Source organism: Ictalurus furcatus, chromosome 26 (genome assembly GCF_023375685.1).
Source record: "Ictalurus furcatus strain D&B chromosome 26, Billie_1.0, whole genome shotgun sequence".
Classification (NCBI taxonomy): domain Eukaryota; kingdom Metazoa; phylum Chordata; class Actinopteri; order Siluriformes; family Ictaluridae; genus Ictalurus; species Ictalurus furcatus.
In genome coordinates this window covers 18,417,348-18,443,808 of record NC_071280.1, presented here as the reverse complement: position 1 = coordinate 18,443,808, position 26,461 = coordinate 18,417,348, and the positions used below count along the sequence as shown (strand labels likewise).

General features: G+C 40.9%; 3 protein-coding genes across 8 annotated transcripts in view; all 3 read left to right on the top strand.

Moving 5' to 3' along the window:
• The window catches only part of LOC128601906 (complement C3), a 43,121-nt gene extending 41,803 nt beyond the window's left edge, over positions 1–1,318 (top strand). Inside the window, exon 41 of the mRNA XM_053615338.1 lies at positions 917–1,318. Within this exon, the coding sequence (XP_053471313.1) occupies positions 917–1,064 (148 nt within the window). The 3' untranslated portion in view covers positions 1,065–1,318. The remainder of the gene's footprint in view (positions 1–916) is intronic.
• Positions 1,319–2,581: 1,263 nt separating this feature from the next.
• On the top strand, positions 2,582–8,637 carry asf1bb (anti-silencing function 1Bb histone chaperone). 3 transcript variants are annotated; one of them, XM_053615331.1, is made up of 5 exons: positions 2,582–2,908; positions 3,057–3,267; positions 4,406–4,521; positions 4,823–4,999; positions 5,846–8,637. In XM_053615331.1, the coding sequence occupies exons 2-5, from the start codon at positions 3,159–3,161 to the stop codon at positions 6,035–6,037; spliced, it is 594 nt and encodes a 197-aa protein (XP_053471306.1). In that variant the 5' UTR covers positions 2,582–2,908; positions 3,057–3,158; the 3' UTR covers positions 6,038–8,637. The 3 variants fall into 3 exon arrangements, with proteins under 3 accessions (XP_053471306.1, XP_053471305.1, XP_053471304.1); XM_053615330.1 differs by having other exon boundaries at positions 2,582–2,967; XM_053615329.1 differs by having other exon boundaries at positions 2,583–2,838.
• Positions 8,638–9,783: 1,146 nt separating this feature from the next.
• prkacab (protein kinase, cAMP-dependent, catalytic, alpha, genome duplicate b) lies at positions 9,784–21,064 on the top strand. 4 transcript variants are annotated; one of them, XM_053615324.1, is made up of 10 exons: positions 9,784–9,857; positions 12,362–12,423; positions 13,279–13,407; positions 13,809–13,907; positions 14,026–14,108; positions 14,765–14,891; positions 17,826–17,921; positions 18,427–18,549; positions 18,658–18,822; positions 19,103–21,064. In XM_053615324.1, the coding sequence occupies exons 1-10, from the start codon at positions 9,812–9,814 to the stop codon at positions 19,226–19,228; spliced, it is 1,056 nt and encodes a 351-aa protein (XP_053471299.1). In that variant the 5' UTR covers positions 9,784–9,811; the 3' UTR covers positions 19,229–21,064. The 4 variants fall into 4 exon arrangements, with proteins under 4 accessions (XP_053471299.1, XP_053471296.1, XP_053471295.1 ...); XM_053615321.1 differs by lacking the exon at positions 9,784–9,857 and adding an exon at positions 10,857–11,135; XM_053615320.1 differs by lacking the exon at positions 9,784–9,857 and having other exon boundaries at positions 11,854–12,423.
• The last annotated feature ends 5,397 nt before the right edge of the window (positions 21,065–26,461 follow it).

Below are 26,461 nucleotides of genomic sequence, written 5' to 3'. Positions count from 1 at the left end.
TGAGGCCTCTCAGTTCCAGTGAAGGGAAATTGTAATGCTGCAGCGTACGGAGATGTTCTATACAATTGTGTGCTTTCAACTTTGTGGAAACAGTTTGCAGAAGAACCACATATTGAGGTGATGGTCAGGGGAGCACATAGTTTTGGCCATAGTAATTGCATCATTAAAAGTAGATCTGATATGATTATGTTGAAGCAATAAGAAAAAGAAGAAGAAGAATAGGGTGCACGGTGGCTTAATGGTTAGCGCGTCATGGTTGGGGGGTTCTCCCCGTGCTTCACAAGTTTCCTCCCCAAAGACATACACTGTAGGCTGATTTGCATCTCTAAATTGTGTGAATGTGTATGCGATTGCACCCTGCAATGGGTTGGCACCCCGTCCAGGGGGGTCTCCTGCCTTGTTCCCCAAGTTCCTGGGACAGACTCCAGGCTCTCCATGACCCTGTGTAGGACAAGAGTTAAAGAAAATGGATGCGTAATAATAATGCTTTCCATTCATATATCGTCTTTCTAACACTCAAGACCATGCTATACATTTATTTATTTATTTGTTTGTTTGTTTGTTTATTTGTTGTTTATTTACTTGTGATTCTGGTGTGGTGATAATTTGATGATTGGTGCAACAAACACACTTATTGTTTTCAGATAACTCCACCCTCCTGTGCGACTTCTGAATAGTTCTGTAGTTATGTGTGAGGTTTGAATACCATGTGCACAGTTTTGATATTAAAACCTGAATACAGCTTGTAGTTCTGTGGTTTGGCCACTATGGGATATCTGTCGTTAAACACGCTACACAATTGAAATTGTGTAAAACTGTAAGGATGTATCTGTATAGTGTTATACCATGATAAAGAATATTAAAATAGTCGTACTATTCTAAAGAATCATGGAAAGCTGTCTGTGTTTCTTGTCAGTTACCGCTACACGATCGGAACCAGCACTTGGTTGGAGTACTGGCCCACAGAAGAGGAAAGTCAGGAGGACCAGAACAACAACAAGGAGAGATACATCGGCCTGAGAAGTCTGGAGAACTTGTTAGACGAGTTTGGATGCCCAACTTAAACGTCTTAACAACATGAACATAATCAGGGAAGTTTATATCATGGCTTAAACCACTGATTACAAGCTGCAAACTAATCTACATCTGAGTTTTCAAATAATAATATTGGGCTGCATAAATTTGATCAGAGACGAATGTTGTTAAATGTTAATAAAAATGACATCGCTTTGAGCTTGACACGTATTCAACACAAATATAATAAAAAGAAAGAAATGACTCAGTAAATACATTCATAAATAAAGTTCTTTCAATAAAATCCCTCCGTTTTCTGTGGATCATTTTATTTTCAGTATAATGTAGGCTAATTTTTTTTTAAATGTTTGGACCCAGAAGATATATACTTAAAGACATTTTGGTGAAAGTTTATGGTTGAAATAAACTCAGCAAAAAAAGGAGACTGAATTTAAAAGATAATTTTGTAAAATCCAAATAATCTTTACAGATCTTTATTGGAAAGGGTTTAAATGATGTTTTTCATGCTTGTTCACTGAACCATAAGCACATTATTGCACATGCGCCTGTGGAACAGTCCTTAAGACACTAACAGTTTACAGGCAGGAGGTGATTAAGGTCACAGTTACGGTAACGTAGAGACCTTAGACACTAAAGAGACCTTTCTACAGACTGAACAACACCAGAAGAAAGATGTCTGGGGTTCCTGCTCACCTGCGTGAACATGCCATAGACCTGCTGCAGGGAGGCATGAGGACTGCAGATGTGTCCAGAGCAATAAACTGTAATGTCTGTAATGTAAGACGCCTGAGACGGTGCTACATGGAGACAGGAAGGACAACTGATCATCCTTGCAGTGGAAAATTACATGTAGCCATGTGTCCTCCAGACATGATAAAGAACTTGTAAACGCCTTGGTGGAAGAGTGGAGGAACATCTCACAGCAAGAACTGATCAGTCTGGTGCAGTCCATGAGGATGAGGTGCACTGTAGAACTTAAAGCAGCTGGAGGTTACACCAGATACTGACTGTTCCTTCTGATATCCACCTACACTCTGTTCAGGGACTCATTATTCCATTTCTCTTCCTCAAACGTCTGTGAAACTTCTTCAGTTCATGTCTCAGTTGTTGAATCCTTTTATGCTAATACAAATATTTACACATGTTAAGAAATTTGCTGAAATAAAAGCAGTCAAATGTGAGAGGAAGCTTCTTTTCTTTTTGCTGAGTTTATAAAATAGGGAAAATAACATAATTTGTACTGAAAATAAATTATCTCTGAATCAGAATGTATAAAAAATACTACATTATGATTCAGAGATAATTTATTACAATCCAAATGATGTCAATTTGTATAAAGACAAATTGTTTTTACTTATTTATTTTTAAAAGTAGGCTAGTTTTCGTGTCGAACTCAGGAGAACGCAGCCAAGAAAAGCTTCCTGGGTGAAAATCGTGGATCTGATTGAAAGAAAGAAAGAAAGAAATATTTAAAGTGCAGTACCGATGTTTCCCAGGAGGTGGCAGTAGAAAATGTTTCCTCTTGAATTTTTACCGCTTTATTTCACTGGCGAGGAAGAAACTTGGCCGAATCCCAAATACCTCAACATGTTATATGTAGTGCACTACATAGGGTGCGAAATCCCCTTATCTCACACTCTAATAGTGAATTCGTATAGGGAATAGAAATGTATTTGGGATTTGAGCACTGAGTGGCTCAGGTTGTTTATTCAGTTTTAAAACCTGACCCGCTTTTAGATTCGTAATCTCAGAAAGAAAGAAAGAAAGAAAGAAAGTGACTTTAAGGCACACCTGTGTGTTTGTGTAAGTTGGAGTGAAATTAGCGAGATGTTAAAGACGCCTGTGCAGTGGGGAAAAAACTATTTAATAATAAGTATGTGTTAGTTTGTGGTTTGTCTTGTATTGTAAGGTTACAGCTAGCGTGGTGAAGAGGTGAGGAGGTTATCTCAACCTGCTGTTAAACCGCGGGTTATTTACACTGTTTAAACAGTCCTGTGCCTTTTCTTTTTCTTTTTACATAGACACCAGACACCTTGGTAGAGGAGACGTTTTCAGGAATATAAAACCCCCCACAAACTGGTTTATGGTGTAGGATTGAGCTGCTGTGTAGGTTTGGGGGAATTATGGCGAAAGTGCAGGTGCTGAATGTGGCGGTTCTGGACAACCCGAGTCCTTTCTGTAATCCGTTTCAGTTTGAGATCACGTTTGAGTGCATGGAGGATCTGTCTGAAGGTAAACATGACTTATATTATTCATTTCTGTAAAGTATATAGAGAAAGAAACGGAGAGACAAAAAGACGGAGTAGGAGTGACAGGAGAAGAGAGAAAGACACAGATTGATATGAAAGATAAAAAGGGGTAAAGAGTGACAGGGAGAAATGCGAAAGCCAGAGAGAGAGAGTGATGGAGAGAGAGAGCGCAATAAGAAAGCCAGCAAGAAATAAGAAAGACAGAGAGTGATGGCGAGAGAGAGAGAGATAATAAAGACAGAGAGTGATGGAGAGAGAGAGATAAGAAAGACAGAGAGTGATGGAGAGAGAGATAAGAAAGCCAGAGAGGGAGAGTGATGGAGAGAGAGATAAGAAAGCCAGAGAGAGTTTGATGGACAACAAAATCGTCACTTCCAGGGAAACCGGTGCATCTCGCTCTCCGCCATGTTTACTTTTCTGAACCAATTATCCAGTCACATGATTTGTTGAGGCAAAGTCACATGACTTTTTTTATGCTCATGGTGGACTGAAACACATGAGACACAGCAGTGATGCAGTGGTATAAAGCCACCATTAGTAACACCTACTGTCCTTTTTTTTTTAATCAGTTTGGGCCAAATCCCAAATTTACAAAAAGAACATCTAGTGCACTAAGTAGTGCGACTAATCTTGTTTATTTTTTCAAACCTAAAACATAGAGAACTTTCACACACACAGTTAGAAGTTATTACAGGACCATGTTTATGTAATTGATGTGCCATTGGCACTGTTACAGCCACGCCCCTTCTTCCTGATTGGTTGGGATGTGAAATGTGAGCAGTCCGTTGTTTATTAGACTAAAGATGAATGAAATATTCATTGGGGGGACATTATATGAATAAATATAACAGAATTATATTGCTGAATTAAGTTCAACCAGATGAGTACTTTAAACGAATCATTAAATGAATTTAAATAGCTGAAGGTTAAAATATTTCATAATTTTTTTTCTGTAGAAATTGGCGTGTCTGCGTGAAATCTTTCAGCGTTCGAATAATATTTACTCAGTGATGGATGATGAGTGTTTGTGATTGCATTGTGGTTATTATGATGTAAGCAGAGATCAGTTTAAGTCCTATCGTTATAGCTGACTGCATCTTTCTGTCCTTCTCTCGGGGCAGATCTGGAGTGGAAGATCATCTACGTGGGCTCGGCAGAGAGCGAGGAGTACGATCAGACGCTGGACTCGGTGCTGGTCGGCCCAGTTCCTGCAGGGAGACACATGTTTGTGTTTCAGGTGTGGAGGTTATTTACTTGTTTTGTTTGTTTGCTCTTAATAATGTTGATTATTTACAACTTAAATACACTAAATTACTTCCTTCAGTTTGTTGTTTGTTTAATGATCTTCGTCTGGAAAAAGTCACCGTCAGGTCGAGGACGAACAAGTAATAAAACGAAGAAAGAAATCACAAGTGATTAAAAGAGAAAGTTTTGTGGTGATTATGCGTCACTTGTTTGTTTCTACGTGACGTCCGTGTTCGTTGCCGTGTGCTGTCTTTGATCAAGGTAACTGTAGAAAGGTGTATTGAATTCTGCAGGCAGATGCTCCGAACACGGGGCTGATTCCTGAAAGCGATGCAGTGGGCGTGACAGTGGTGTTAATCACATGCACATATCGGGGTCAGGAGTTTATTCGCATCGGCTACTATGTCAACAACGAGTACACAGACCCCGAGCTGCGTGAAAACCCGCCCATCAAACCCAACTACTCGCAGGTAACTTGTGACTGAATTGTGAGAAGGGAAAACGGTGTCGTTGGACCCGTCTGGTTGAATGGTGAGAAAATAAAAAGAAGGGTTTGTATTTTATATTGACTTATTTAAGAGCTTAAATTGTACAACAAGCCAATATACTGCAAGATACTATCCTCTACAGTCTGGGTTAGAGGTCGAGCGATAGTGGATTTTACCGATACTGATCACTAAGTCGGGCAGTACCTCCCTGCCGATAACCAAATCGTTTTTAAAACTGATACTGAATGAAAACGTAACACTGGAAGTTAAATATCGCTGAACTTTAGTACAAAAATAAACAGCACTGACTGCACCGTGAGAATGTACTGTAGGTTTTTTAAATGAAATTAATATTATGTTAATTATTAATAAATTTTAAAATGAATAAAAGATATACGTTCAAATTGAACCGAAAAGTAACACTCCAAATAACAAATAAAAATAGAAGTCCAAAAACGAATCTAAAAACACTTCAAATAATCCAACAAAATTGGTCAGTGATGGTTTTTATTTCACCTCTAGAGGCCGCTTCCGTGCTGTATAACGACAGCGGACCCTTCTCAGCCGCTTATGTGGCTCTTTAGTTTACGTTTATTCTATGAAGAACAAACATAATGAACCTGTCAGCAGCCATATCGATTACGTTCTGGACTCAATAACAAATAAAGTAAATAAATAATGGAATGAAGTTTTGGTCTGAATCTGAAAGCTGAAAATGAAACGTTCTTTATTATTTGTGATCATCACTGTTATTAATATTTATGAGTCCATTTTAGTTTCTTTTTTGGAGAATAAGTGCATCAGGTATTAACTTTTTTTTATCCTCAGCTGCAGAGGAACATCTTGGCGTCAAACCCGCGTGTCACACGGTTCCACATCAACTGGGAGACAATCGTGGACAAATCAGAGGACTTTGAGAATGTAGACCCCACCCTCAATACCATGTTCCCGCCCAGCTGCCCACCAGGAAAAGCCCCGGCTCTAGGACTTATGCCGGACAATTCTATGGACTGCTTATAAGGGGGACGGGGGACACACACACACACACACACACACACACACTGTTTGATCACACATTTGGTTGGACTCTCAGTACTTACAGGATGATTTTGGATGCACTTCTCCTCCTGAACACAGGGTGGCAGTGAAGGAACACACACACACACACACACACACACACACACACACACACACACACACATACATACATACATCATGCTGCTCTAAAGCTCATCAGTGTGAATGTTATTTCTAGTAGCAAGTAAGCCATGTTCTTGGATCAACATCCCTCTTAACCAGTCATGGCCCTCTGATGTCGTCACTGTGCGCCTCTAACCCTGCCCACTGAAGATACAGTTCTATGTGTAGCGCTGCCTTGTAGCTCACAAAATTAATTGAGCAAAGTGAAACGATGAAATTACTGACCTGCAGCTAAGTGTTAAGCTCAAATTATAGCAATAAGATCAGTAATAATTAGACTTTATGCGTAGCTACTTTAGAAGGTGTCTAAACGTTTCCTCTAAAATATGACGTTTCAGCATTGCACTATTCAAAAACGTTAATACACAATACTCAATATTTGCAGCATAATCTAAATGCTCAAATTGAAATATGTGGTGTGTGTGTGAAAGATAGAGAGATTACTAAAGACGGTAACTGACACATTTCCCTGTAATGAGGAGGGTGGGAAATAGCTAACGTCACCTATAATAGAGGTCTAAAGGCACGTGTTGGGGCACTTGTACGCTCAAGTCTGGAGGGCTCAGGGTAGCAATTATTTCATCATCAGGGTTCGAATCCCATCTCTGCCATGTGTGCACGGAGCCTGAATGTTCTCCCCGTGGGGGTTTCCTACGGGTGCTCCAGTTTCCTCCCCCAGTCCAAAGACATGCTTTGTAAGCTGATTGGCATTTCTGTCCATAGTGTGCGAGTGTGTGTGATTGTCCCCTGCGATAGGCTGGCACCCCGTCCAGGGTGTGCCCCGAGTCCCCTGCGATAGGCTCCCTGGCTCCCCGCAACCCTGTGTAGGATAAGCGGCATGGAAGATGGATGGATTTTTCACTGTTTGTTCACATGGCTTGAGCTGATGCTAGCTTGCCCCGCATACGCAGTGGGTAATTTAGGCTTGAATGGTCAAATGCAGCTTTAAAAAGCACCTTCTTGTTTGTGTAGAAGTGCATTGCTACACTAGCTTTTATGTATGGAAACCAACTGGCACATCTGATGGAAATTTTCAGTCTGCTCCAGAGTGGGAGGAGTCAGAGGCACACATTGTGATTTGGTAAAATGAATATTAATTTGGAATACTTACTTTTGCATTTGAGTTCTCCTTTTTTCTTTTTTCTTTCTTGTATATTTCGTTCTAAAATGGATTTAACGGTTGACGTTAATAAATCAAAATTGCTGTATTTGTAACACCACACACACACATGCACACACACGCACTTTCATCCACCAGCACACAAACTGCTCTGGTTTTGGATTCTGGATCCCATTCTGTGTTTTGTTTTTTTGTTTTCTTCATTGCAGATGGTTTAAAAAAAAAAAAAATCAGAAGTTCAAACTGTGTGACATGCATTAGCAAAAGAAAACTTCATGTGATGGTGTAATTGTTCAGCTCTTGAAGCAGTGGAAATCTGGGAGCCTTCACAAACCAAACCTGATCCAGCACCATGTCGTCGGAAAAGGGGTAGTGCATATGTGAGGTACTTGTAGCTTGGCAACAGTCGTGAGGGCCTTTGGTGTGTTTTACCCTTGATCCACTCATCATTTCATTCACCTCGTCTCTCCCTTTACATTCATCCTCTCCACCTTTTCATGTTTTGTCTTTGTGATGCAACCTGCTTAGAGGGTGTAAACCGGGGCCAGACCACTGTGTCCATTTAAACGCTTACAGAGCGTTATCTCAATACTGTGGCACTTCTCAAAAACTCGCTCCTTCTGAGATATGAACTGCGATTGACGATCTGATGTATGAAAGATAGAGTGAGATACTTTTCATTATGGCAGAATGCAGTTCGGTTTTGGAAAACTTTTAAAAAGTTGAAAAATTGCTAGTTTTGAAGACTGGTGGGCCACACTTCCTGCACTGAGAGTGATGGGCACAGAGGCCACACCTCCTGCACTGGGCACAAAGGTGACATTTTGTTTTGGAACAAAGTTGTGGGTGGAAACAGGAAGTCTGCGTGGGGCTTTGTTTGTTTGTTTATTGAGTTATTGTTTGGGAATTATATCCAATCAAAGGGAACGTGCAGTACATACAGCATCTCCGATCATCCAACTGTAAAGATCTCACCGGTGAACTAATCTCCCACGCAGAGACCACACCTCCTTGATTGATTTAAATCAGTACTGTGATTAGTTATTTATCACATCAGGTTGATTAATGTTTATACAGGCTAATGCTTATATTGTTAATTGCTTCTCTCACCACGGCAGTTTATTTCACATTCTGTTTTATTTAAAAGTGTATGTAACGCGGCTTTTCGTCAATTCTTTGATGGATACCGTGCTTTTGGACACTACAATCTCCGTCTCTGTTTAAATGTAATTGAAATATGCAATGTTTATGTTCTGTTGCTGAGTTTTGAAGAATAACAGACTTCAGTCATTTTAATGGCGATGGGCTAAAGCTTCTATTTTCACAGAACACTCTGTCCTTTATATCCACACTATACAACCAAAAGTATATTTTGTCTTTGTCCTATTTTGGTCACCAGATGTTGCAATAGAAATTGCCCTTTCTAGGGACAATAAAGATGTGCTGAACTGAACATAAAAGTATGTGCACCCCCGACAATCCCATCCATATGTGCTTGTTGAGCGTCCCGTTCCAGATTTATTCCTGTTTTGCTGTTATAATGCACTCCACTCTTCTGGGAAGGCTTTCCACGAGATATTGGAGCGTGGCTGTGGGAATTTGTGTTCACAAGAGCGTTAGTGTGGTCAGGTGCTGATGTTGGGATGTCGAGGAGGTTCCAGTTCATCCCAGAGGTGTTCAGTGTAGTTGGGGCACTTGAGTTCTTCCATCCTTAACACACCACGTCTTCATGGAGCTCGCTTTGTGCACAGGGCCATCGTCATGCTGGAACAGTGTTTCAGGTTCCATTGAAGGGAAACTGTATATACAACTGTGTGCTTCCAACTTTGTGGTAACAGTTGGAACGGTACGAACCACATACTGGTGTGATGGTCAGGGGTGCACATACTTCTGGCCATGTAGATTTTCTCAACTAGAAATAATGGAAACGTGTATAATAGATTCTAGAGGAGGTGGGATCTGTCAGTCAGAGAGCTGGCCAATGGTATCGCTCCAATCACCGTTGCGCCCACGTTTGTGCCCAATCACAGCGCTCTTTCCACCTGCCTGTCACTGTGAAACGCAGCCAATAGCCTGCGCCGAGAGGCGGGACATGGAAGCGGACCGGTCGCCTGGTTGCATCCTTCCGTGATGCTGCTGTTTCTGCTCTGGCGTATTTTTCATGACCCATTTTAATTCCGGAGTTTTCGGAGAGCCCCAGATAGGGACGGGACCGACGTTTTATCTGCGGAAGAGCCGTAAACAGGGCGGAAATCGGGCCGAAGGACGGCGCTGAGGGGCCGGCGGGGCCCGGGCTCGCTCCGGCCTGATGCGGATGGATGGTGCGCCGCGGCCCTGTAACCTCAGTTAACGCTGTCGCGCGCCTTTAAACCCGGATTTCATCATCCGTGTGGATCCGTTTCAAACAAACCGTCTCCAAATCCGGACTGTTGGAGAGAAAATCCAGCCGGTGACCAGCGCTTGGTCTCCCAGTCATGGGCAACACGCCGGCCGCCAGGAGGGGAAACGAGATGGAAAGCGGTGCATCTTCATCCATCCCTCTGTAGCGCTCTCTCTCTCTCTCTCTCTCTCTCTCTCTCTCTCTCTCTTCATCCCTCTGTATCTCTCTCTTCATCCCTCTGTATCTCTCTCCTTTCATCCCTCTATATCTCTCTCCTTTCATCCCTCTGTATCTCTTTTCTTCCCTCTCTATCTCTCTCCTTTCTTCCATCTGTATCTCTCTCTCTCTTCATCCCTCTGTATCTCTCTCTCCATTCCTCTGTATATCTCTCTCTTCATCCCTCTGTATCTCTCTCCCATCATCCCTCTGTATCTCTCTCTTCATCCCTCTGTATCTCTCTCTTCATCCCTCTTTATCTCTCTCCCTTCATCCCTCTGTTTCTCTCTCCCTTCTTCCCTCTGTATCTCTCTCCTTTCATCCCTCTGTATCTCTCTCCCAATGAGATTCACAGTTTTTATTGCTTATAACAGCATTAAGGCTTAGATATTTGATTACGATTGGGTTGTAGAAATTTCAAGTATAAAAATAGATAATTCAAGATTGAAAAAACTGGAAATTCCAGTTTTTAATAGAAATTGGTTAATTGGAGTTAAAAAAGGAAATTCCAGTTTTAAAGAGCAAACCAGGTAGGACGGATTTCAGGTCAAGAAAATCTATTTGCGTCTTGTAAATTCAGGACAGGAAAATTTCAAGCAACTGAAAGTTTACCACCTTGTACTCATTTGCATATGTGCATTTACAGCAGTGGGAATTTCAGATTTTCCTGCGCTTATGAAAATGGAGGAAGTCAAAATTCAGGTTAAAATAAACAGCAACGTGTACATGAGCCAGTCATCCTGACCGATCCCAGACACTTGAGAATAGCAGTTCTCTGTATGAGGATGAATCGTGCCATCAACACAATACATACAACAAATTCATTTGGGAATCATTTTTAACCAAACCATATGATCTTTAAATATATATATTTTTTAAAAATTCAGCTTCACCAAGCAGTGTGTTTACATGCACACTGACTACCTTTACATGGACAGCAGTAATCTAATTATTGATCTTATTCTGAATAAGACAGTATTCTGATTAAGGTGTTTACATGAGTTGCTTTTAGAATACTCCTTTCATGTTCCTGTTTTATGTGTTCTAGAACATAGATGGATTAACGTCACGCGTCATTATGTCGCCACGCCGTCCGACATCCCTCCAGAATTTCACGTATCAACATACAGTTGGTCTTCGTTATGGAACCGTATACAGTTTTTGGTGTTTCATTTTTAATTTTACGAACGCTTCAAGTGCAGGTAATTACTTGTCATGCTGTTCATGCTAATAGACAACTGTTTGAAGCCGTGGGCTGCGTCCCAAACCGCATACTTACATACTATATAGTAGCTGAGATACATGTATTTCTCCCACTATATAGTAGGTAAGTACGCGGTTTGGGACACAGCCGTGCTCTCTTGTTTGCCGTAAAACGGTTGAGCGCTGCCGTGTGTGTATGTGTCCTGTCGCACAATGCGGTGAAAACTCTCACACGACGTTAATAGTGTGATTAAGGTGTGTATACGTCTGTAACGCACGTCGATAATGCGACTAAAACAGGAATACTCCACACGTCTTAATTCGTTTTGTGTTTACTTCGAGTATGACTTTAATCGGATCAAGGTCGTCAATAATCGCTGTTTACATGCTAGTTTCTTCATCAGAGTATCGTCTTAATCGGGTTAATATCAGATTATTGTTGTCCATGTAAACATACTGATTGATAATCTGATCAAGAATCCATTCGTGAAATTATCAGTTTATCGCAGCATAATAAAATATCTTGGCTCAATATATACAGGATACTTGGTGCATGATAATTTATATATTTTATTGCTTACATGTGGAAAAAGAACTGTAATGACCAAAAATTGTAACAATAAATACTCGCAAGTAAACATTGACGTGACTCAAGAGAGACTCGTAACAGCCAGAAATACACGATGGATTCAAAATGAAAACTGTGTAGCACTTATCAATGCTAACATCTCGCTAGTGGAAAGTGAACTAGCTTCACTACATGTAGAGATACTTTTAAATGCAGTTGAGGTTTGCTGAAATCAGATGTTTTTAGCACGTGTAAGTGTGTTGAAAGATTTCGGGGCGTGGCTGTGAGGATTTGTGTTCATTCAACTACAAGAGCGTTAGTGAAGTTGAGGTCAGGCGCTGATGTCGGGATGTCGACGAGGCTCCAGTTCCAGTTCATCCCAAAAGGTGTTCAGTGGGGTTGAGTTCTCGAGTTCTTCCACCTTAATGCACAGGATCATCGTCATGCTGGAACAGGTTTGGGTCTCTTAGTTCCAGTGAAGGGAAACTGTAATGCTAGAGCGTACATACAAGACCTTCCATGCAATTGTGTGCTTCAGACCATGTGTCAGCAGTTTGGGGAAGAACCTCATATGGGTCTGTCTGACAGGCCAGGGTGCACATACTTTTGGTCATATAGTGTATGTTTGTGACACTGTTTTATGTGATTCCTCCGTAGTTAAAGAATTCTTGGCCCTCGCCAGGGAAGACTTCCTCAGGAAATGGGAGAATCCTGCTCAGGTAAGATGGAGTGGTGGGGGATGTGACCCCAAGTTCTTTACTCACACAGCTTCAGTTCCCATCCATGTTTGTGCTGTGTTCATCGAAACTCAAGTTACGTCACTTTCGTACTACAGAGCGAGGACAAAAACATGGACGCCTCAACGATAGCGATACGAGACGCCTCCTTAAAACAGCGCGCTCTGTCGCCAGTGTTTATAGATTTAACCGACTACTGATCGATTCATTGATCAAAGCAAATATGACTATAATCTCATGTACGAGTAGAGAAGCGATGGTTTATTTATTTATTTATGGTTTATTTACTGTTGATATGACGTCATGCTGTACGTGGGGTTCAGGAGTTCTCAGTTTTGAAAGAAATGCACTTTATATGACAGCAGTGCATCCATCAGGCACTTCTCTTTTTTTCACCACACACACACACACACACTCCTACTTATCATCTGTCTGCAGCGTGCATCTTTCATGGTCACTAGGTTTAACATACATTGTTTGCTCTGCCTGTACTTCTATATGTTTTAAATGTGTATGTATGTATATATGGAGACGCTGCTGCTGGTTTATTTACTAGTTAGATTACTCCTGTGATTATGGCTATTTGAAAAGGGAAGGAAGAAAGGAAAGAAGAACGCTGTACAGTAGCAGGCGTTACGAGGACGAGGAGCTTGCATGTTATAATGCAGCTAATTATTTTTTTTAAATTATTAGTATAGCAGTAATGGCAGAAATACCTATCGTACAACTACATATTGTGTTTTGAGTGTCTACATTATTTGGCATTATATGTATTGGCGTGGGTGTTTTTTTGGTGTGTGTGTGTGTGTGTGTGTGTGTGTGTGTTTGTTCGTTCAGAATACAGCATCTCTGGACCAGTTTGATTTGCTGAAGACTCTGGGAACAGGCTCGTTTGGCCGCGTGATGCTCGTCAGGCACCGGGAGAATGGCCAGCACTACGCCATGAAAATCCTCAACAAGCAGAAGGTACGACGCTTAAACGTGCCCTTGATATTTACGCTGTGCAGCCAATCAGAACGTCTCCTCAAGCCTGGTTTAGAGATAGTCATTTTATTTTTCTTAGATCAGCTGCTCCAAAAAAAAATAAACGACAACAGGTAAAGGGAAAGTAGAACCTGCACGTTTTACGCTCATCAGGGAATCCAGATCGTACAAATGTGCAAATTAGAAACAAAGTCCCCACCCCCACTCCTTGCATTAAAAGGTGTTCCATGGCCTGTATTTGCATATATGAACCTGATTGGCTTATATAGTTTATGATGCAGTAAAGCTCACCAGTTACATGTCTGTCTGTCTTTCTCTCTCTCTCTCTGTCTCTCTCTGTCTCTCTCTCTCTCTCTCTCTCTCTCTCTCTCTCTCTCTCGCAGGTGGTGAAGTTGAAGCAGATTGAACACACTCTGAATGAGAAACGCATCCTGCAGGCAGTCAGTTTTCCTTTCCTAGTACAACTTGAGTACTCCTTTAAGGTGTGTGTGTGTGTGTTCTCTACTGTTATAAAGAGAATCTAATGTGAATGGGTAATGTATCCAATATGATGTTATAAATTGTGTGTGTGTGTGTGTGTGTGTGTGTGTGTGTGTGTAGGATAACACTAACCTGTATATGGTGATGGAGTATGTTCAGGGAGGAGAGATGTTTTCACACCTGCGCAGGATCGGCAGGTTCAGGTGAGACACACACTTTACACACGTTTGACTTTTTTTCACACCTCAGTAAACAAAACATTTTTATGATGTTCAGTTTTGGGAGTTTTTAAGTGAAAAGTCGGACGCTGTTATCTTTTTATCAAACTTCAATGAACCGAGTGGCAGTCATTATATCGGGACATGATGTTATTTTGTCTCCCCCTAGCGGTAATGCCAGGGATTGTCAAATTTTACTCTTGGTGTATTCGTAGTTAATAAACTCATTAGTAGTTATGTGTAAATGTAGTGTAACATGACGGGATTTTACACAATCTGCAATACGCCTGCATTTTTCTTAGAGCTTAATTTCTAAGTTTTCCAGGAAGTGATATCATTCAGGTATATCAGGTTGAAAAGTAATTTTCATAAACAAGCAGCTGACAGCAAACACTTTCATTTTCAAGCTTTTTTATTATTATTATTCAGACAGTCAATGGAAAATAGCCATTTTAAAAAAGACTGCAAAAGTGCAAAATTTTGCATCCATGATGAATGAAACAAGTTACCTCTCTCTGTATCTCTTTCTTTCTCTCTCTCTCTCTCTCTCTCTCTCTCTCTCTCCCTCTCTCTCTCTCTCTCTCTCTCTCTCTCACACACACACACATTTTGTCTTTCTCTCTCCCTTTCTGTTTATACAGTGAACCTCATGCTCGGTTTTATGCATCTCAGATAGTTCTGACGTTTGAGTATCTTCACGCTCTGGATCTCATCTACAGAGATCTGAAACCAGAAAACCTCCTCATCGACCAGCAGGGCTACATACAGGTCTCTCTCTCTCTCTCTCTCTCTCTCTCTCTAAATGGTAAATGGCGCACTTATATAGTGCTTTTATCCAAAGCGCTTTACACTGTGTCTCATTCACCCACAAACACTCGCACACTAGTGGTAGCAGAGCTGATATGCAAGGCGCTAACTTGCCATCGGGAGCAACTCGGGGGTCAGTGTCTTACCCAAGGACACTTCAGTATGTGGAGTCACATGGGCCGGGAATTGAACCACCAACCCTATGGTTAGTGGACAACCCGCTCTACCACCTGATCCACAGCCACCCTGTGTCTCTCTCTCTCTCTCTCTCTCTCTCTCTCTCTCTCTCTCTCTCTCTGTGTCTGTGTCTCTCGCTCTCTCTCCCTCTATCATACACACACACACACACTTTAATCTTATTTAGTGGCACTAAAATCGCTGATCAGTGAATTCTGACAGTTATTAGCGATTTTCCTTTTTCAGCCAATCAGATCACAGGAATTGCATTAACTGAAAGTCCCACACTCATCCTCTGAGCTTTGTCTTCCTGCAGCAGTGCGCTTCGTGCTGTCACACTGTATAATCGCTGCCATTTTGAGAACCAAACAGTTGACTGACTATCAGCGATACTGAGTCTGTGCTTTGTTTTCATTTGTACTGATAATCCAGTTTTCTAGCACACGTTACTGCATACAGTACATCTACGACAAGCAGCAGATCCTCCCTGTCACACTGACGCGTAGCTATGTTAGCTAGCTAGCTACATTATGGGACAACTGGGAAAAGTTAATGAGTTAGTTGGTACTGACTTACGATGGGATCTTTTACCCACCCAGACATGAACAGTCGCTCGGGTTCTGTGCTCTTTAAATTCTTTTGAGGTTCTACAGAACAGGGAGAAGGGTCATGTAGGATAAATATAAATATTAGAAAAATACAAATTTGGTAAGTTTTCTGCCGGTTTAAGTGGACTTAGGAGTTCGGGGGGAAAAGTACACAAAGATCAAATCTTTATCGAAAGTTTATCGGCTCTGTCCAAGTAACGTTATTATTCCAGTGAGTAATTTTAGTCATTTTTCATCTCTAGATTTGGTCCCAAATATGGTGACTGGATCAATAAATAAATAAAAGTAAGTAAGTCACGTGACTGAAACGCGAGAACATGATGAGAGTGCGTGATGAGAGTCTGGTCACAATTGAACCGAACTCTGCTGCCCTCTACTGTCTGTACAGAGCACTGCGGCATACTGCAACAACATTTCACTTCATTATTCTCTAATAAATTAGAGGAATGCGCTAAGGACGAGGCGAAGGAGAATTTAAAAAGAAAAAACTGTACCCCTGATAAAATCAATGTAACGCACGCCCTCGAGTGGCTAATTGCTTTTATCAAAGGACAAAATGTTTTATTTTCTCATTAATAATATTTGCTATGAATAACCCTCGTAAATGTAGTGTGCGTTAACAGTAAGCTATGCACAGAACAATGGCTTAAGTGTAACGGTTTTATTATGTGTTTAAAAACCCGGCGCGTAACGCACAATTCAGTTGTGGTGATGCGGTCACAGGATTTTATATCAGATTTTAGAAAACATACTATCCATTTTGTAAAAAAAAGATAAACATTGACACTGGGAGCGTCTCGGTCAGCTCCCTAGTTCAGTAGTCAGGGCACTGATCGGTGGGTCAGCCATTTTAAGGGCTGTCTCAATCGCAAAATCCATTCCAGTGCACTGGCCTGTTTGCTCCCTAAAGAAATCCCACAGTGCACCACAAAAACCAGGGAGCATCGATGCTCACTATCTTCCCTTACTGCACATGACATCATGTTTTCTGAAGCCTCCCAGCTCGAGAAAAAAAATTGTCTACAGACCATGACCATGACAGAAACGTGTGGGATTAAGCGAAAGAATTTATATGACGTATAATGTCCGAAAGATATCGGTTCTGCCTGCTGTTGATAAATGCCCGTGGTGATGTTTTAGAACGCGAGTACGAAGTCATGTCGACAGAAATTGAGCCATCAATGTCTCAAAGCATAGCGAGCCAGGTTCTTTACCACTGCCCCAACTCATCTACACCATATACTGACTCACCACCTAGGGATCTGATCGAGACGCACCCCCTGGGTAGGTTTTCTCTGATTGAACGTTATGTAACTGCAGCTGTTTGCTAAACTGTTTCTTTGGATGTGCGTGTCATTGAAAAGCTTTTAGCAAAAGGTTTCATGATGAATTACTGTTAAAGCAACACAATATATAACATGAATGTGTGAGTGTGTGTGTGTGTGTGTGTGTGTGTGTGTGTGTGCAGTATTTTCCACCGATTACCGAAGCTTTAATATTGAACTCCATGTCGTGTCTGTCAGTGACCCAGCCGTAGGACAGGCTACGTGGCGGTGTTTCCCAATCACATATTCATCTTTATTTACACATCCTACGTTTATAAATCAGGATAAATTAGCGGCAAATGTTCAGGCGCCATTTTAAATCATTTTGGGAACTTTATAAAAAGGGAAAAAAACACAAGAAATGAACAAATAAAGCTAGCTAACGTTAGAGAAAGTGAACAACCGGAGCTAGCTAGCTAACAGTAGACAAAATAAACAAAATTAACTAGTTAGTGTTAGACAAACTCAACAATGCTAGCTTGCTAATATTAGATCATATGAACAAAAAGGTAGATAGACTGTGTTAGAGAAACGTTAGACTTGTTAGACTTGTTTACTTCTGATGCTGTGAGCGGCCATGTTGATTTGACGTCACGATGTAAACGGTAAAGGAAGCCATGGTTGAGAACGCTACCCCAAGTTGACGGGTAGAAGTTTCAAGATAAGGGGGTGTTTTCTGGTTTAAGGTGAAACTTGATGCTCAGTGTAGTGATTATCGTGTGTGTGTGTGTGTGTGTGTGTGTGTGTGTGTGTGTGTGTGTGTGTGTGTGTGTGTGTTTGTGCAGGTGACAGACTTTGGCTTTGCAAAGCGTGTTAAAGGTCGCACATGGACGCTGTGTGGTACGCCCGAGTATCTGGCTCCGGAGATCATCCTGAGTAAAGTAAGTCTCAGCGCTGTTTTTTTTTGTTTTTTTTTTTTAAATAAGGTGCAATGCAGGAAAGTGACAAATCCAAATCATAAGTTCAGGTGATTCCTCAGACCGAATTCTGTCCGACGGTACTTCAGTTCCCCGCTCGCAACTTTAGTTCCTACCTGCAGTTAATTCACATTCACTATTTGACGCACAAAAATGGAAGAATAACCTTATCCTGTCATGTACAACCTTTCACTGAATGTGTACAGAGCTGTTAATAAATAAATAAATAAATAAATAAAGCTTGGCAGAAAGTAGCTGAGATGGTTGAGGACAGTTAGCTTTAGAAGTTACAGTATATACCGTATAGCTACTACTGTTTCTCATCTGAATTTTTTAAAGTGCCGGACACCCAGACGAGACAACGGTAGCGCTGACAGAAGACAATCTACAGTCAGCACGAGCGACTTGTCTGCTAGCGTGAAAATAGTGTTATTCTTTCTCACACACTCTCCCGTGTGTCCTCTCTTAGGGTTATAATAAAGCGGTAGACTGGTGGGCTCTGGGTGTGCTGGTGTACGAGATGGCAGCCGGGTATCCTCCGTTCTTCGCAGATCAGCCAATCCACATCTACGAGAAGATCGTCTCAGGAAAGGTGGCGAGCAACACACACGAATAATTGAATCATGTATGTAAATGCAACTTTATAAACACTGTATGTAACTCTGTGTGTGTGTGTGTGTGTGTGTGCACGCATGTGCAGGTGCGCTTTCCCTCACACTTCAGCTCAGATTTGAAGGAGCTCCTGCGCAACCTGCTGCAGGTCGACCTCACCAAGCGCTACGGCAACCTGAAGAACGGCGTCAACGACATCAAGGGCCACAAATGGTTCTCCACCACTGACTGGATCGCCATCTACCAGAGGAGGGTAAGACACACACACGTACACACACAACACACTCTTTTGGCATCATAAAAACTGCAGATTGAAAATAAATATATTGTTTGGTGGTGAAAGAGGCCACGCCTCCTTCACTGAGACTGAGATATAGAGGCCACACCTCCTTCACACTTCCTTCACTGAGGATGATAGAGGCCACACCTCCTTCACACCTCCTTCACTGAGACTAACACAGAGGCCACGCCTCCCTCAATGAGACTGACAAAGACAATGTTGAAATCTGTGTGTGTTTGTGTGTGTGTTGTAGGTGGAGGCTCCATTTATCCCCAAGTGCAGGGGTCCGGGGGACACCAGCAACTTCGACGACTATGAGGAAGAGGAGATCCGAGTGTCCCTCACTGAGAAGTGCGGAAAAGAGTTCGCCGAGTTCTAGCGTGTCCGAGTGAGATGAGCGAGCGAGAATTAGCATGATGGATGTTTTTTTTTTTCCTGTGTGTAGAATCAGCGCAAGCAGCTAAAAGGAGTACAGCGACGAGCCGGAAGGACAGACACCGTTGCCTTCGCCATCCCGCTTCCTCGTCCACGTTCATCACGTTTATTCTTAATCGTTTATTTCTGTCTCCATGCGGTTCGTCACGGCGACAGGGACACGTTCGAAGAGTCCTCACCTCAGGAGCACTCGACTCCGCCCGGCATCTCTGCCACAGACTGTTGCACAATAAGTGACACGTTTTGATGCTTGTTTCTTTTAGGCCTGTGTGTTGCTGTACTGTTTTAATGCGTTGAAAGGATGACGGTGAGAAAAAGCCATGATTCTATAATGTTTATAGTGTCGAGTATAGAGCTTATTACGATATTATTATTATTATTATTATTATTATTATTATTAGTCCCTGGATCTGCCTGCGTCTCGACGTGCCGCGCTGATCAGTCTCTGAAGTGTCACGTATGAAAAACGTGCCATCAGATCAGAGCTCGTTGACAGAGCTTGATGGTTGTTTAGTCGGATTAACGGTTCTGACATGTCCGCTTAAGTCCAGAAGCGTGTGCACTCTGCGCCCTTTAACATGTGGAGAGGTGACTGAGAAAAGGACCTGACATGACACTTTCATTTACACCTTTGATGTTGTTTTTTTCCCTGAAGGGATTTGCGTTTTGTTTTTGTTTTTTTTGTTCGCGAACAGCTGTTTCAGCGCTGCTGTATTTTTTCAGGACGTTAAAATCAGTTTCCAGTTTCAATTCTTTGGCTCTGCAAGCCGATTCTATAAACCGCGTGTAAATCTGATACGCCGTATTGCTCAGAAAACGAATGAAAGCGTTTTATTTGTATGTGCTACGAGTTGTGATGTCACAAACGCACCAACGTAGTCCATTTCTGCTGTATTCGCATCACAAAGACACATTCGTGCTGTTTTAGGCTGCTCCCACACTTTATTAAAAAAAATGTATTTAAAAAAAAAAAAAAACGCATCACAATTCAAAAACCAAATGGGAAGCAAATCACCGGATTTTGGCTCGGTATCGGTATCATGTACAGCTGGAAATACAGTGGTATCAGAATGAGTAAAAATACAGGAAAGTAACTGGCCAGAGTGTCTTTCGTGCTGATATGAATAAGCGAATCACGCAATACGCACACGTTCTTAGCAGTCCTAGCTAATGGTGGCTAACTAGCCTAGCGTGCTCTCTAGATTAGATTTTCTTTATTATCAGTAATGCAGACAGAATACAGATCGGTGTGAATCTGGAGATGAGGGCGTCGTTTGCCTTTACTGTAGCTTTGAAGGCAAAAATTCAAGAGAATCTCTTCATATTCCTTAAACTGGTCCCCTGATCGGTCTCGCATTGGGCGCTTGATGTCACAAAAAAATACCAAAGGCAGCTCTTTTTTTTTTTTTTTTTAAGTGTTTGAATTCTGCCTGCCTTTTGACGGATTCCATATAAAACATGCACTGACGCATTGAGATAAAAGAGTGTGAAAGCAGCCTAATTGATTTACTTATTAAGCAATATTTTGAAAGGAATTGTGTAACGCTGCAGGCTATCAACGTTCAAAAAAGAAAACGGTGAGTGGCAAACAGATCAGTGTCACCAATCACAGCTCAGGTGAGCTCGTGTATGAAGAATTAGCTCTGTCCTCAACTTGGTACGTCTTAGCTTGATGAACCCGTTAGTCTTCACCATCGCGGATTGACTGGTAACTGGAGTCTCAGTGGCGATTTGCTATGAAAATTCAATTGTGCTATGTTTGTGCCTTTTAGAAGAAACTTTTGTGCTATTTTACGTCTTCACTTTAAGCAGTAGCACGTTTGTTTTGAAGCTGCAGTGTCACTCTTCAGTATTTTGGTGCAACTGGAGTGTCGTGTTGACGGTTTGGTGAACGGTGTGACTCGCTTATTTTTTTTCAAAGTTCTGCATAACAAATTGAGAAATCACAGAGCACAGACGTCTCGACACTAGCACAACGCTAACGAGTACTAACGGACGAGGCTGTTCCGTCGTGAAAGGGACTTTGTTGCTGTTGTTGCGCCGAGCGACGTTGCGGGTCATCGTTTGTAATGGAAAACCACACACTGGAATGGTAAACTTTGTTCGCTTTCTAAAGGTGTTTTTACATGGAAACTTTTAAGGGTTCGTTTTTAACCAGGTAACCTGCTAGTTTTAAGCAGGGTTTAGAAACGGCTCAAACGCAGCACAAACAGATTGCTAATTTATTTGTTTTCTCTTAATATACTAAACTGCTGTAGTCTCACCGTGTAGTGAGGGGTAAAAATAACAAAAAAAAACAAAAGCATGACTGACTTGAAGATCCACAGAACCAATTATCCTCAGGTTATCCACACTAACCCAACAGCGTCCCGCTCGGGTCTGTCTGCAGATCACAGTGCACCGCAGGTGTATGGTTTCATGGTGTATTTATGGAAATTGGGGTATCGGTGATTTTTTATGTGAGCAACACTGAGCGGGCCATAGCGGTGAAAGTGGGCGTGTCTAATAAAAAGCCGTCAAAAATCCATTTTTCTTGGTCTGCTAGACGAACTAACCTGACTGGATTTCCGACAGGAATTTTACACCGTATTCATAAACATTCATAGTACATCTGAGAGAACCTTTGAATGAAATGATTTCAGCTAATTTCTTTTATTCTGCGCGCCACTCGTATGGGTTTAATGACACGCCCAGCGGTCTGCAGACAGATCTTCCTCCGTGAGCAGGAATGTGTGGCAGGTGAAATGAGCTGTAGATTAGAAGAGAGAAAGATCTTGATGGTGCACTTAATATTTGTTGTGTTATTTACATTCAGGTGCCCAAGCGAAGCCATTTGACTTGCATTTGAATGATTGTGAGAGGACAAGTCCAATGTCATGCCAAAATGAACAATCTTTCTACAGTTTCATTTTGAACCCTGACTCTCCTGAGCCCGAGCCCGCTGGCTTGCATCTTTCTTCCCTTTTTTTAAGACTTCATAAACCATTTCCTTAGGTAAAGTCTGTTCTTCCTCGGCAGACGGGTAAAGTGAAACTGGCTTCTTTCGGGTGTCCAGGATTTTGTAATACTCAAGTCTGTTAACTCTCCAGGTTCCACAGCGTCATTTACCGACTGAAGACACGGCGGAGTGCTCTGGTGACATTTTGCACCACAAGAATCATTCCAATAAAGTTTTACTTGTGTAAATACCACATTTGTGATGCCTTTTAATTTGTTTTCATAGAAGGACCTATAAGGTGAGTTCATATAGATTGGGACAGTTTATTTTTTTTATTTCCACCTTGTCGGAGCTGTCTTCCCATTAATAAATAACTTTTTTTTTAAACCAAACAAAAAAAACCCAAAACAAAACAAAATCCTCAACACATGACACATTTCTGAAATTCTAAAAGTGATGGCTATCTACATGTGAATGAGAAATGTTTATATTAATGTTTATATTTGATATAAGAATGGCTTAGCCATTTTATCAGAAACTACTGTACTGATAACCATTTTTCCAACTGGTCTGGTCATTTCGGACACATTTTCATTGGTTTGCGCCTTTACTTTCATCCTCAATGACATGTTTAAAAACTTTTTTTTGTAGCAAACTTATTCATGGCATTAATTCATCACTTGACCATCACACTCATATTTGGTTCTTCCTAAAAATGTCGCCACAAAGTTGGACGCACACAATTGTATAGAATGTCTTTGTACACTGTATCATTGCAACTTCCTTTCACTGGAACTAAGATACTCAAACCTGTTCCAGCACGACGATGCCCCTGAGTACAAAGCAAGCGTGTGGTGTTAAGGTTGGAGTTTTAGGGTAAATTTATAATGCGATGGGTTTGAATCTCAGTCTTCATTTTTACGGGGGTAGGTAGGTACAATGCTATGAAAAAGTATTGATCCAAGTCCTGATTTTCTTTTCTTTTTTTGTATTTCTGTTTTTGTGTATATCTTATACAAACTTGTTTCAAACAAAATCTAAGATAAAGCAAATGCAACTGGAGTAATCACAAAATATGGATTTTAAATGATAATGTTATCTATTGAAGCAATAAAATTATCCAATACTATCTGGGCCTGTGTGAAAATGTATTCTACTAATTCCCCAAATCTATGAAACTGCATTCATAGTGGGGTTTTGTGTGCAGAACATTTCAGGTTTGAGACTTCTCTTTTTTTCTCTAGGTTGAATATCTGTGGTGGGGACACCAACCTGAAATTTTCACAGACATAAGTAGTCTGTAGTAGCATTCTGCTGTAAAAAAAAAAAAAAAAAAAGGAGATTCCACTGGTTACAGAGCTAGTAGAAATCTGGGGAAAAGCCTACTTGATTTATGCATTTTGAGAAATTAATGAAATGTAATATAACCATTACAAAGAATAAAAATAAACAAACAAATATATATATATATATATATATATTATGTCTGTATGTATATGTGTGTGTGTGTGTGTGTGTGTGCTCTAGAGATCAGTTTTTGTTCCAAGGACCTAGACCCATCCCTGATAATGAGGTTTCCGTAAACAGCTGTATAACCAAAATTTGTTGTGTGCCATGACACAAAGTTGGCTGTTCTAGTTAAACCAAGTAAAATAATTATTTTTTTAATTTGGTGGTTTTGCAATGCTGATACATAGAGGTAATTGGAAAATCAAAAACGGTCGAGCGACCTGCATTGGTCCACTTGAATTGAAATGACCCATAAGATAAAGATTTAAACTCGTCACCTTTAGGTAACCTTTTAAAAGCACACAAGGCAGAGCTGCAGGTGAAACACTGAGAGCACATGTAGAGTTGAACTCGTGAGAGGTGGAGCATTTAGGGGAGTTATTTTTAAAAATAATTTTAACATTAGTTTCTTAGTGTAGCTATTTTATGTTTCATAAAGTTTATTAAAGAAGTTTTCATCCCATCCCATCACCGTATCCCATCTTTGAAACATGGTGGTGGTAGTGTCATGGTTTGGACCTGTTTTGCTGCATTTGGGACAGGATGACTTGCAGTCATTGATGGAAAATGAATTCTGAAGTATACCAGAGAACACTAAAGGAAAATGTCAGAACATCTGTCCATGAACTGAATCTGAAAAGAAAGTGGGTCATAAACACACGAGTCGTTCTACTAAAGAACGGTTAAAGAAGAATAAAGTTCATGTTTTGGAATGGCCAAGTCAAAGTCCTGACCTTAATCCAGTAGAAATGTTGTGGAAGAACCTGACGCAAGCAGTTCATGTGAGGAAACCCACCAACATCCCAGAGTTGAATCTGTTCTGTACTGAGGAACGGGATAAAACTCCTCCGAGCCGATGTGCAGGACTGATCAACAGTTACCCCAAACGTTTATCTGCAGTTATTACTGCACAAGGAGCTCACACCACATACTGAAAGCAAAGGTTCACATACTTTTACCTCTCACAGATATGTAATAATGGATCATTTTCCTCAATAAATATATGACCAAGTGTAATATTTTTGTCTTATTTGTTTAATTGGGTTCTCTTTATCTCCATTTAGGACTTGTGTGAAAACCTGATGATGTTTTAGGTCATATTTGTGCAGAAATAAAGAAAATCCTAAAGGGTTCACAATCTTTAAAGCACCACTGTATTTCTCATTAAGGATTTTCTTCACATGTACAGTTGGTTTCGTATGGTAGTATTACCTCATTATCTTTATAAGCTTCAGTCTCGACACATTTCACAATCATTGTCCTAAATGAGGGAATACAGTGTGTACATGGAACTTTCCAAAGTCTCGCAAAAATAGTAAGCATCTTTACTTTAGAGATGGTTTTTCAATACATAAACCTATTTTTATGTAAGTAACAAAAATACAATAATGTTGTTGTTGTGAAATAATCAACAATGGGGTGGTGTGATGAAGAGTTACTGAGTTAAAGCTATTAACCCTGAAGGTGAGCATTTTCCTATAATGGCATGTGCTTGATTCCTCTTATACCTCACAAATTTGCTAACAATTATATATTTTTATTTATTAATTGAGCAACATGTTGTATTTTTTATTTGTTTATGGTTACATTATAGTCATGGGTGGAGTAGCAGCAGTAGCACTAATAGCCTGTTTCTAAAATAAATCACAAACAAAGGAATATTTTCTGTACAGAACTTTCAAAGCCACAGTAAACATGTTAAACAATAAAAATAAAGAAAAAGATTGTTGTTTTGTCTGAATTTGGTGTTGTCGCTAATGTCTCACTATGCTATACTCACTAAACACACACACACAGTTGTTCATAACAAATTATATATGCCTTTTGTACTGTTTTGTCACTGGCATCCTGCCACATTTGTGTCTTTGCAACTACCGTTCAGCCATAATATTAAAACCACCTGCCTAATATTGTGTAGGTCCCTCTCGTGCCACCAAAACAGCTCTGACTGTCGAGGCATGGAGTCCAGAAGACCTCTGAAGGGGTCAGCATGGGCACTCTGACCGGACTGCAGCTACGCAGGTCCATACGCAGCAAGCTGTGACACTCTGTGTGTTCTGACTCCTTTCTATCAGAGCCAGCATGAACTTTTTCAGCAATTTGTGCCACAGTAGCGCTTCTGTGGGATTGGACCAGACGTGCATCAGCGAGCCTCGGGCAGCCATGACCCTGTTGCCGGTTCACCAGTTGTCCTTCCTTGGACCACTTTTGGTACTAACCACTGAATACCGGGTCATCTAGCCATCACAATTGGGCCCTTGTCAAACTCGCTCAGATCCTTATGCTTGCCCATTTTTCCTGCTTCCAACACATCATCTTCAAGACCTGACTGTTCACTTCCTACCCCATGACAGGTGCCATTGTAAGGAGATAATCACTGTTATTCACGTCACCTGTCAGTGGGTTTAATGTTATGGCTGTTTGATGTATACTCTCTTCACAAAGACAAGAAACGTTAAGGTCATCTAATCTAATCTAATCTAATCTTAATATTGTCCAGATGTCATTCCTAGTGTGACTTTATTTGTTTAATCTCGTCAAAATATGAAAATAATTAATAGTATGTTAACTATTAATATTGTTAAATTTTAAAACAAACAAACAAACAAATATACAATGAGCACAAGTCCGCACCTGCAGGAATGAAGTCACGGGGAAAAATGCGAAGTGAGCGACGGGAATAAAGTTGGCTTGATATTGGACGTTCGATATTCACGGATATGCGGAAAT

Excerpts from the sequence above, each read along its gene's own strand:
- asf1bb (XM_053615331.1), top strand. The coding sequence starts at position 3,159 with ATGGCGAAAGTGCAGGTGCTGAATGTGGCGGTTCTGGACAACCCGAGT. Across the intron at positions 3,268-4,405 it reads CATGGAGGATCTGTCTGAAG|ATCTGGAGTGGAAGATCATC; the intron begins GTAAACATGACT and ends CTCTCGGGGCAG. Across the intron at positions 4,522-4,822 it reads GACACATGTTTGTGTTTCAG|GCAGATGCTCCGAACACGGG; the intron begins GTGTGGAGGTTA and ends TGAATTCTGCAG.
- prkacab (XM_053615320.1), top strand. The coding sequence starts at position 12,196 with ATGCTAGAGCGTACATACAAGACCTTCCATGCAATTGTGTGCTTCAGA. Across the intron at positions 14,109-14,764 it reads CGCAGGATCGGCAGGTTCAG|TGAACCTCATGCTCGGTTTT; the intron begins GTGAGACACACA and ends CTGTTTATACAG. Across the intron at positions 17,922-18,426 it reads CGGAGATCATCCTGAGTAAA|GGTTATAATAAAGCGGTAGA; the intron begins GTAAGTCTCAGC and ends GTCCTCTCTTAG.